This window comes from Arvicola amphibius, chromosome X, assembly GCF_903992535.2.
Source record: "Arvicola amphibius chromosome X, mArvAmp1.2, whole genome shotgun sequence".
Classification (NCBI taxonomy): domain Eukaryota; kingdom Metazoa; phylum Chordata; class Mammalia; order Rodentia; family Cricetidae; genus Arvicola; species Arvicola amphibius.
The window spans coordinates 39,284,015-39,296,032 of NC_052065.1; the positions used below are offsets into that span (position 1 = coordinate 39,284,015).

The 12,018-nt window shown below is 39.9% G+C and overlaps 1 protein-coding gene across 1 annotated transcript; it reads left to right on the plus strand.

Annotated features, from left to right (window-relative positions):
• Nucleotides 1–10,518: 10,518 nt before the first annotated feature.
• Nucleotides 10,519–11,597, plus strand: LOC119805300 (glyceraldehyde-3-phosphate dehydrogenase-like). The gene has a single exon (XM_038317230.1). It carries the CDS (start codon nt 10,519–10,521, stop codon nt 11,512–11,514), a length of 996 nt encoding a protein of 331 aa, XP_038173158.1. The 3' UTR covers nt 11,515–11,597.
• The last annotated feature ends 421 nt before the right edge of the window (nt 11,598–12,018 follow it).

The window sequence follows — 12,018 nt, forward strand, 5'->3', positions numbered from 1 at the left end:
AACTCATTAGTTAGTCTAAGAAAAAGTTAATTCTTAAGTATTCCTAACATAAAACATTTAGGAATTAGGGGACACTATGAAAAGACCAAACCTAAGAATAATAAGAATAGAAGGAGGAGAAAAATCCCAGCTAAAAGGACCAGAAAATATATTCAACAAAATCACAGAAGAAAATTTTCCTAAATGTAAGGAAGGACATGCCTATAAAGGTACAAAAAGCTTTAGAACATCAAATAGATTGGACCAGAAAAAAGTCCACTGAATACCACAAAATACTCCAAACAAAGAACATACCCAGAAAGGAAGAATTTTAAATTATGCAAAAAAGAAAACCAAGTAACATATAAAGCAAGAACTGCTCAATACCAATCTGAACACACGGAACCTGATAGAAGAGAAAGTGGGAAGCACCCTACAACACATGGGCACAAGAGACCACTTCCTATGTATAACCCCAGCAGCACAGGCATTAAGGGCAACATTGAATAAATGGGACCTCCTGAAACTGAGAAGCTTCTGTAAAGCAAAGGACACTGTCATTATACAAAAGGGCTACCTAAGCCGGGCAGTGGTGGCGCATGCCTTTAATCCCAGCACTAGGGAGGCAGAGGCAGGCGTATCTCTGTGAGTTCGAGGCCAGCCTGGTCTACAAGAGCTAGGTCCAGGACAGGCTCAAAAAAAAAAAAAAAAAAAAAAAAAGCTGCAGAGAAACCCTGTCTCGAAAAACCAAAAAAAAAAAAAAAAAAAAAAAAAAAAAAAAAAAAAAAAAAGGGCTAACTACTGACTGGCAGAAGATCTTCACCAACCCCGCAACAGACAAAGATCTGATCTCCAAAATATATAAGAACTCAAGAAACTAGACTTTAAAATGCTAGTTAACCCAATTAAAAATGGGGCTCTGAACTGAACAGAGAATTCTCAATTGAAGAAATTCAAATGGCCAAAAGACACTTAAGGTCATGCTCAACCTCCTTAGCAATCAGGGAAATGCAAATCACAACAACTTTGAGATACTATCTTAGACCTGTCAAAATGGCTAAAATAAAAAACAGTAATGATAGCCTTTGCTGGAGAGGATGTGGAGTAAAGTGTACACTCATCCACTGCTGGTGGGAATGCACACTTGTGCAACCACTTTGGAAAGCAGTGTGGTGGTTTCTCAGGAAATTCGGAATCAACCTACCCCAGGATCCAGCAATACCACTCCTGGGAACATACCTAAGAGATGCCCTATCATACTATAAAAGCATTTGTTCAACTATGTTTATAGCAGCATTATTTGTAATAGCCAGAACCTGGAAACAACCTAGATGTCCTTCAATGGAAGAATGGGTACAGAAAGTGCGGAATGTATACACATTAGAGTACTACTCAGCAGTAAAAAACAATGACATCTTGAACTTTGCATGCAAATGGATGGAAATAGAAAACACTATTCTGAATAAGGTAACCCAGACCCAAAAAGATGAATTTGGTATGTACTCACTCATCAGTGTGTAGTGAGGAGCTGTGGGCTGTGTTCCTGCCACCCAGTTCCCGGCTGCCTGGCTAGCTTATACCCAGAAATAACAACACACAAACTGTATTCATTTAAACACTGCCTGGCCCATTAGTTCCAGCCTCTTACTCACATCTTGATTAACCCATATCTAATAATCTGTGTAGCACCACGGAGTGGTGCCTAACCGGGAAGATTCTAGCTTACATCCATCTTGGGCTGGAGCTTCATCGTCTAACTCAGAGAGCAGAGGCATGACGATTTATTAACTTCCCTTCCCAGCATTCTGTTCTGTCTACTACTCCCACCTAAGGGCCAGCTTATCAAATGAGCCAGGCAGTTTATTAACCAATGAAATCAACTCAAACAGAAGACTCTCCCACATCATCAGTGGATTCTAGACATAAATAAAGGTCAGTGAGCCTATAATTTGTGATCCTAGAGAAGCTAAATAAGATGGTGAACCCAAAGGAAAACACATAGTTATCCTCCTGGATATTGGAAGTAGACTAGATTTCCAGGCAAAAATTGGGATCTTGGGGGTGGCCATGGGGTGGTGGTAAGGGGTGATGGGAAGATGTGGAGAGAAAAGTAAGGAAGGGAGGATGGGGAAACCCTGGGGGAATGGGGTGGTTGGGATGGAGGAAGGGTGGATAGGGGTGCAGGGAAGAAGACATCTTAATTAAGGGAGCCATTTTAGGGTTAGCAAGAGACTTCACTCTAGAGGGGATTCCAGGTATCCATAGAGATGTCCCCAGCTAGTTTCTTGGGCAGCTGAGGAGAAGGAGCATGAAATGGCCCTTTCCTATAGCCATACTGATGAATATCTTGCATATCACCATAGAAGCGTCATCTGGAGATGGATGGAGATAGAGACAGAGACCCACATTGGAGTGCAGGACTGAGCCCCCAAGGCCAAAATGAGGAGCTGAAGGAGGGAGAACATGAGCAAGGAAGTCAGGACCAAGAGGAATGCGCCCACCCACTGAGATGGTGGGGCTGGTCTAATGGGAGCTCACCAAGGCCAGCTGGACTGAGACTGAAAAAGCATGGGATCAAAATGGATTCTCTGAAAGTGGCGGTCAATGAGGGCTGACTGTGAAGCCAAAAACAATGGCACTGGGTTTTGATCCTACTGCATGTACTGGCTTTTGGGGAGCCTAGTGTGTTTAGGTGCACACCTTCCTGGACCCAGAATGGAGTGGGTTGGACCTTGGACTTCCCACAGGGCAGGGAACCCTGAGTGCTTTTTGAACTGGCAAGGGAGGGGGAGGGGAATTAAGGGAGGGGGAGAAAAATGGGAGATAAGGAGGAGTTGGAAATTTATAATAATTAATAATAATAATAATAATAATAATAATGATGATGATAAAATAAAGAATTACATCTAATTTCTCAGGGGATACTCTGAAAGCCAGAAAGCACTGGAACGATGTCTTTCAGACTCTAAGAGACCACAGATGCCAAACCAGAATACTACACATGTCAAATCATTCAATCCCCATGATGAGGAAAACAAACTATTTCATTATAAAGTCAAATTTAAGCAATATCGATACAGAAATCCAGCCCTACAGAAGATACTAAACAAAATCTCCAACAAAAGTTTAATTCCACCCATAAAAACACAGGCAATAAATAACCTCACACCAGCAAAACTCTAAGAAGTAACATACACACACACACATACACACACACACACACACACACATACACACACACACACACACACACACACACACACACACCCTACAGCTAACACCAAAAAAATAACAGGAATTAAGAATCATTGTTCATTAATATCCCTCAATATCAATGTACTCATTTTCCCAATAAAAAGACACAGGCTAACAGAACAGATAAGAGAAAAGGATCCATTATTCTGCTACATTCAAGGAACATACATCAACACCCATGATAGACATTACCTCAGAGTAAAGGGTTAGGAAAATCTTTTCAAAGCAAATGAACACCTGAAGCAAACTTGTATAGTCATCCTAAGATTTAACAAAATAGACTAATAACCAGAATGATCAAAAGAGATAGAGAAGGAATTTTCATACTTATCAAAGGAAAAATTCACCAAAAGGACAATGAAATTCTTAACATCTAAGTTCCAAATGCAAAGGAATCCACAATTGTAAAAGACACATTGCTAAAACTAAAGACACACATCAAATTTCATACATTAATTGTTGGAGTCTTCAGTATACCGTTCTCACCAATGAACAGGTCAACCAGACAAAAATAAAAAGAGAAATAATACAGCTAATAGATGTCATGACTCAAATCGATCTAAGCATAAAGGAATATGACAATGCTGCTATGAACATAGTTAAGCAAATGTTTTTGTGGCATGATTGAGTAATACCACCAATAAAAGTGATATTACTGGGTCTTGAGGAAAGTTGTTTTCTAACTTTCTGAGAAGTCGCCACACTGACATACAAAGGGGCTGTACCAGCTTGCATTCCCACCAGCAATGCAGAAGTGTTCCCTTTACCCCACAACCTCTCCAGCATAAGTCATCATTAGTGTTTTTGATCTTGGCCATTCTTAGAGGTATAAGATGTAATCTCAGAGTTGTTTTGATTTCCATTTCTCTGATGACTAAAGAATCTCAGGTAACATTATCCAAAATTAAACATATTCTTGTTCACAAACCAAGTCTCAAAAGGTTCAAGAAAATTGAAATAACCCACTGTACCTTATGAGTCCTCCATAGATTAAAGATGGACTTTAATAGCAGCAGAAACAACACAATGCCTAAAAACTCATGAAATTGAACAAAGCTGTTGTAGAATATTATTTTAAGGTGTGTTGCTTTTGTTTATGCTGAAATTTCACTCATTTGTGATTCTTTGCCTAGCTGAAACACCTGATGATCTAATAAAGAGCTGATTAGCTAATATCAAGTCAGAAGAATATAAATAGGTGATGTGGGAGAGTCTTCTGTTTGTGTTGATTTCATTTGTTAATATAGAAACTGCCTTGGCCCATTTAATAGGCCTGCGCTTAGGTGGGTGGAGTAGACAGAACAGGAAGAAGGAAGTGAGATAGATGGCTCAGACAGATGCCATGCCTCTCCTCAGTGAGACAGTCGCCATGCCTCTTCTCTCCGAGATGGATGCAGATTAAGGTCTCTCCTGGTAAACCACCCCTCATGGTGCTACACAGATTACTAAATATGGGTTAAAGCAAGATGTGAGAATTAGTTAATAAGAGGCTGAAGCTAATGGGCTAGGCGGTATTTAAATGAATACAGTTTGTGTGTTGTTATTTCGGGGCAAAAGCTAGCCAGGCAGCCGGGAGCTGGGCAACAGAAACACAGCCCCCTGTTCCTCACTACAGAATGGCACACATGTGGATAAGTGAATCCTCAGAAAGCTTGAGAAAGCTTGGGAAAGAATAGAGAAAAGCATGTTTTCTTGATAGCAGCAATTTCTTGGGTCTGCTCTGCTGCTAGAGGCAAGCAAACACTCTCATCTAAGAGACTCTTCCTGACTCAGCTTTAGCTGCAAAACTCTGCAGCTCTTTAAGAGGTCCTGCCAACAAACACTTAAGTGGTGTTGATGAAAAGCTGACTGCATGCTTTTCAGTTTTCAGCCATAGCAGAAAAAAATTATACCATTTTAAAATGCTGTCTTTCTGGGCCATTCTGCCAGGGCAAACTCTGACTCTTTCAGGTAGCCAGTCTGAATGAGTGTAGTCTGTGAGCAGAATGCTGCAGCTTGCTTTCTGGCAGGGACCTTGAAACACTGTAGAGTTGTGGTAATGAACGGCTCTGGCCAGTGTCTCAGCCACAAGGCTGGAATCGCAGAAAGCTAAGGAATGGCTGTATCCAGCTGCCAAAGTCACGGCTTTAGTCCTACTGATATTGTTTGGTAAATTAAAGACTCATGTGGTCACAAAAAGAGAGATATAAAGTAAAAGAAAGATTCAAAGTCGAAGTAAGCGTCTAAATGGTTTACAGTGTGTTAAAATATATGTAGGGTAAAGGTTAAAGTTCTTAAAAAAACAAACAAAAAAGAAAGAGAGAGGTTGGGTGTGGTAGTACACACCTTTAATCCCAACACTGGGAGGCAGAGGTACATTGACCTCTGTGACTTCAAGGTGTGATAGTACACACCTTTAATCCCAATGCCTTGGAGACAGAGACAGTTGGATCTCTGAGAGTTCAAGGACAGCCTGGTCTACAGGGTTATTCCAAGACAAAGATATACAGAGAGCCTGTCTCAAAATATAAAAGTAAAAATAAAAGAAATAGAGGTTAAAATAAAGCTGCACAAAGATGGAAAATACACAGAAAATCTTGGTACTGTATGCTATTATGCTCTCTTTGAATTGTTTGAATGCTGAGGAAGGAGCAACAACTGCTAAAAGATATTTGTTTATAAATGCTGCGGAATTAATCCAACATAGATATTTTGAAAATACCTTGACTTCAGAATTTGGATCTAAGCTCACAGTACCTCTTTTTGATCCAGGAATGTCACAGCTTAGATTCTTAAGTGATTAGCGATTTAAAGGTGCAAATCAAAAGTGCTCCTGGATAGTAAAAAAATTACAGATTCACAATTAGAACAGATTCAGATATAAAAGACCTTTAAATGAGTCACAATGTTGGATGAATGTACGTAGGCTTGAGAGAGAGAAAAAAAATAAAGACAATAAAGTTAATGCCTTTAAAACAAGGGTAAAGTCTTTAAAGAGACAGAATAAAATAAACTGATAGAGTAAAAATAAGACACATAAAAATGGAAAATTCACAGAGAATCTGGATTCTTTGTATTATTATGTTTTCTTTAAAATTTTTGACTGTAAAGGAGCTAAATACAGAGAGACATTTCATTATATGGGCTGCCAGGCTAGACAAGAATGGACATCTTAATGGTATGACTTCAAACTTTGGATCTAAGAACATGATGCTTTGGAAAAGAGGGTTTTCTTCTGTTTTCACAGAGGATGACACCCTGTGGATTGCTTCTATCTCAATATGGTATGATAGACCACACCCTCCTGAAAGGTTGCTATGAAAATCTTCAAAAAATTACTTTACTCAACTGCCAACTGAGATGAACCTAGCAGACAGGTTATACCATGAAAGACATAAATAACAGTGCCCCCATTCAGCACGAAGCAGTTTGGAGAGAAATAACTATGCCCATATTCCCAAATATTGTTTATAAATGTTCTTTTACATTTAAAGGGGGATATGATATAAGTATGAATAATTTGCATTGATATGGATTTTGCTTTAGTGATTTAAATTTAAGGTCAATTTGTTATATGTATATGTATTTCTGACCTTGATTAAGGCATTATGATTGTATAGTTCTTTTTAAAAATGTAATGTATAATCAGGAAATATAGGTTGTTAATCGAAAATCATCAATAATAGTCAAACTTGTCATGCTAGTTAGATTTTCAAGATGTGCATAGATAGATTTTTTGATAGACATTCTTAATATCTTTCGAAAACTACAGAATATGGCATTTTTAAATGTTTTAATAACTTAAGACTTTTCATGACAATAAGACACATCTGCTCCTAGAAGCACCAATCTACTTCAAGAGGAAGATTGGCATCAAAGAGGCTCCTTATGTAGTTTGATAGCCATTTGGGCAAGAAACTGCTCTTGCCTAGACTATTGCATAAACTGGACACAAAGAACCTGAGGAAAGAGGACTGCTGAACTTGCCTAAAGGTGAGATAATCTTTCATGGTTTCTGATTCATAAAAGAGTCTGCGAGACATTCTGCAGGACACAGCAGACTGACTGAACTGCCTTTGAAATTTCCTGCTTCATGGAAAAGTCTGCTGGAAACTATGGGCCTTTAGGCTAAAGATGGATGCCCCAATGGTACAGAGGAACTTTGGGTGATGGTCCAGGCAGGGAGATGTCTCTGTGATTTCTAGAGTTTTGTAAGTTGCTTACTTCTCATTTACTTAGGTAATATTATATCCTTCTGGAGTCTTTGATAGAGTTGAAGAATAGGTAGAGAGTTATGATTTTCCTTAGATATGATAAAAGACAAAAGAGATATAAATATTATAACTTTAATTCTTGATTGATAACTGTTTTGTTAAATGAATTTTACTATGTTAAGGTTAAAACCTTTCTTTTTTTGTTTAAACAGAAAGAGGGGAAATGATGTGGGAGAGTCTTCTGTTTGTGTTGATTTCATTCGTTAATAAAGAAACTGCCTTGGCCCATTTAATAGGCCTGCGCTTAGGTGGGTGGAGTAGACAGAACAGGAAGAAGGAAGTGAGATAGATGGCTCAGACAGATGCCATGCCTCTCCTCAGTGAGACAGTCGCCATGCCTCTTCTCTCTGAGATGGATGCAGGTTGAGATCTCTCCTGGTAAGCCATCCCTCGTGGTGCTACACAGATTACTAAATATGGGCTAAGGCAAGATGTGAGAATTAGTTAATAAGAGGCTGAAACTAATGGGCCAGGCCATGTTTAAATGAATGCAGTTTGTGTGTTGTTATTTCGGGTGTAAATCTAGCCATGTGGGATCTGGGTGGGACGAAGAGCAGGCCTGCCCGCAGCTCATCACTACAAATAGGAGGAGCAATCTGGGAAGAAAAGAGGGACAAAAGAGAACAAGAAAAGGAGGATGTCAGGGGCTAGCCATCCAGCCACCCAGCCATCCATCCAACCATGGAGAAAGTGTGAAAGTAAGATATGCAGAAGTAAGAAAAGGAAAAGGCACAGAGAAAAAGGTAGTTGGGATAATTTAAGTTTAAAAAAGCAGGCTAGAAACAAGCAAGCTAAGGCTGGTCATTTATAAGTAAAAATAGATCTCTCCATGTGTGATTTAGCTGGATTGTCGAACTCACCCCCCCACACACACACAAGAAAAAAAAGAGTAAAAGCAAACAATATTGTGGGCAACATGGAACTAGAGAAAAATAAAATCCAATGAAACAAATATCTACTGAATAACCACTTAGTCAATAAATAAATAAATAAAAATTAAAGAGTTCCTATAATTAAATGAAAAAAGTGTACAACATACCTGTGAAAGACCCAGATAAATCCAGACCCCTCTAGCAGAAAAAAATAGAGCCAAAAATCTACCAGGGAGAGAAGAACCAGTAATCTAGGTTAGCTGGTTCAGTGACTCTGTTCCAGGAACTAGCTGACCATAAAGTGAGATTATAATCTTGAGAAATGGGGACTTAAACCCCTTGTGATTATTACTGGTATTTTCAGAATTTTCCAATGATCACTGGTATTTCCAGAATTTTTCATTGGCTCCCTCCTTACCACCTTTGGGTTGTGGCTTCTTCCCCTAAATGCCTCCTCTCCCAGCTACTCGGGGTCAAACTCCTCTACCCCTGCATGGGAAATGAATTTCTGTACTAGCGTGCTGATTCCTGTCCTGTTAATAAACCTCATGTGATTACAGCAAGGACGATCTCTCCAGAGTTCCTGGAGGTGGGGGTTATGTTATCCTGAGACTTGAGTGAGAGTCTCATCATTACAGGGGTCTTTCACCTAAAGATATGGAACACATGAAAACGGTAACAAAAGTAAAGTTTATAGCACTAAATACCTTCATTAAGAAAATAACTTTTATCATAGTGATTTAACAGCGTATCTGAAATCTTTAGAACAAAAAGAAGCAAAATCACCCTAGAGGAGTAGAAGGTAGTGTCAGAGACCAGCTTCAACAAATATACCACTTACCAGAGGCAGGAGAATTAGAAAAAAAAATGTTAAGTAGGAGGAACAAAGGTAATAAAGAATCACTAAGATATAGGATAGTAATAGTAGGGCAACTCAGTGAAAACTGAATAATCAATTCACCTGTGTTTATTATACCCCCTCATACAAAAATGGGAATAAGACAAAAGACTGTTTTAACATGATACAAAGAACAATTAGAACAGTTACTTGATTCATCAAGTCATTAATTCTTGAGAAAAGCTTTCTGTTGTTTAGACAACGAGGCCACATAGACCAAGTATCCTGATGGCAGCCCTCCCTATGTCAAACTTCTTTTTTTTTAAGATTTATTTATTTATTTTGTTTATAGTGTTCTGTCTGCATGTATGCCTGCAGGCCAGAAGAGGGCACCAAATTTCATTACAGATGGTTATGAGCCACCATGTGGTTGCTGGAAATTGAACTCAGGACCTCTGGAAGAACAATCAGTGCTCTTAACCTCTGAGCCATTTCTCCAGCTTCCTATGTTAAACTTCTTAATTGAAAAGAAAGAACAGAAGTATGCTTAAGTTCTCTTATCTTGGTCAAGGTGGAGTGGATTTACCTGTATGGGCCATCTTAATGTCCAAAAACACAAAGCAACCACACCCTAGATCATGGTATGTACCCATCCTCATTGTCAACAACATTGAACAAGCTAAAATTCTCTGAACTTCAGACACTGAGGAAAGAGGCTCACAGTTTCTAGGCTCTACAAGGCAGAAAATAATCTAATAAAGGCTTGAAATCAATAAAATAGAAACAAGAGAACAATATATAATACAAAGTATTGATGAAGCAAAGAGGTACTGCTTTGAGAAAATCTATAAGATAGACAAACCTTTATTTAAACTAACTAAAAATTAGAGTGAGAATTTTTAAATCAACAGAATTAGAAATAAAATAGGGGGTTTAACAAGAGAAACCAAGGAAATCCAAAGTATCATTAAGTCATATGTCAAAAACATATACTCCACAAAATTGGAAAATCTAAAAGAAATGAACAACTTTCTTAATAGATACAATGTATGAACATTAAATCAAGATCAGATAAACAGTGGGAATAGACTTATATCCTCCAAAGAAGTAGCAGTCATTAAAAGTCTCCCAACAACAACAAAATAAAGCCACAGGCCAAATGGTTTTAATGCAAAAGTCTACCGAATTTTCAAAGAAGAGTTAATATCAATACTCTTGAAATTATTTCAAAAAAAAAAATAGAAACAGGGCTCTCTGCTCCTCCCTGTTCTAGAGACAGCCGCTTCTTTTCGTGCAGTGCCAGCCTCGTTACAGAGACACAATGGTGAAGGTCCGAGTGAACGGATTTGGCCGTATTGGGCACCTGGTTACCAGGGCTGCCTTCACTTCTGGCAAAGTGGACGTTGTTGCCATCAATGACCCTTTCATCGACCTCAACTACATGGTCTACATGTTCCAGTATGACTCCACCCACGGCAAGTTCAAAGGCACAGTCAAGGCAGAGAACGGGAAGCTCGTCATCAACGGGAAGGCCATCACCATCTTCCAGGAGCGAGATCCCGCCAACATCAAATGGGGTGATGCCGAGTATGTTGTGGAGTCTACCGGTGTCTTCACCACCATGGAGAAGGCTGGTGCCCACTTGAAGGGTGGGGCCAAAAGGGTCATCATCTCCGCCCCTTCTGCGGATGCCCCCATGTTTGTGATGGGTGTGAACCATGACAAGTATGACAATTCCCTCAAGATTGTCAGCAATGCTTCCTGCACCACCAACTGCTTGGCCCCCTTGGCCAAGGTCATCCATGACAACTTTGGCATCGTGGAAGGGCTCATGACCACAGTCCATGCCATCACGGCCACCCAGAAGACTGTGGATGGCCCCTCTGGGAAGCTGTGGCGAGACGGCCGTGGTGCTGCCCAGAACATCATCCCTGCATCCACTGGCGCTGCCAAGGCTGTGGGCAAAGTCATCCCAGAGCTGAACGGGAAGCTCAAGGGCATGGCCTTCCGTGTTCCTACCCCCAATGTGTCTGTCTTGGATCTGACATGCCGCCTGGAGAAAGCCGCCAAGTATTATGACATCAAGAAGGTGGTGAAGCAGGCATCTGAGGGCCTACTAAAGGGCATCCTGGGCTACACTGAGGACCAGGTTGTCTCCTGTGACTTTAACAGTGACTCCCACTCCTCCACCTTCGATGCTGGGGCTGGCATTGCTCTCAATGACAACTTTGTGAAGCTCATTTCCTGGTACGACAATGAATTTGGCTATAGCAACAGAGTGGTGGACCTCATGGCCTACATGGCCTCCAAGGAGTAAGAAGCCTGCCTGCCCTGACCACCCATCCCAGCAAGGACACAGCAAGAGAGAGGCCCTCGGCTGCTGAGCAGTCCCTGTCCTAACTCAACCCTTCACACTGAGCATCTCCCTCACAGTTTCCATCCCAGACCCCCAGAATAGCAGGAGGGGCTTAGGGAGCCCTACTCTCTTGAATACCATCAATAAAGTTCATTGCATCCCTTAAAAAATAGAAACAGAAAATATATTGTAAAATTCATTTTATGAGGCCCAAGTCACCTTAAAATCCAAACCACACAAAGACTTAATAAAGAAAGAGAATTACAGATCAATTTTTCTTATGAAACTTGATGCAAAAATAATAAAATACATACAAACTTCAAGTAAGAACATGTCTAAAGATCATCCATCATAATGAAGTAGACTTTATTCCAGAAGTGTATGGACGGTTCAATATACTTAAGCTGTCAAAGTAATCCACCATATAAACAACTAAAAAGGAAAAAAAATAATTCACATGGTCAT

Bases quoted from the DNA above. Each gene is read 5' to 3' on its own strand.
- LOC119805300 (XM_038317230.1), top strand. From the start codon at position 10,519: ATGGTGAAGGTCCGAGTGAACGGATTTGGCCGTATTGGGCACCTGGTT.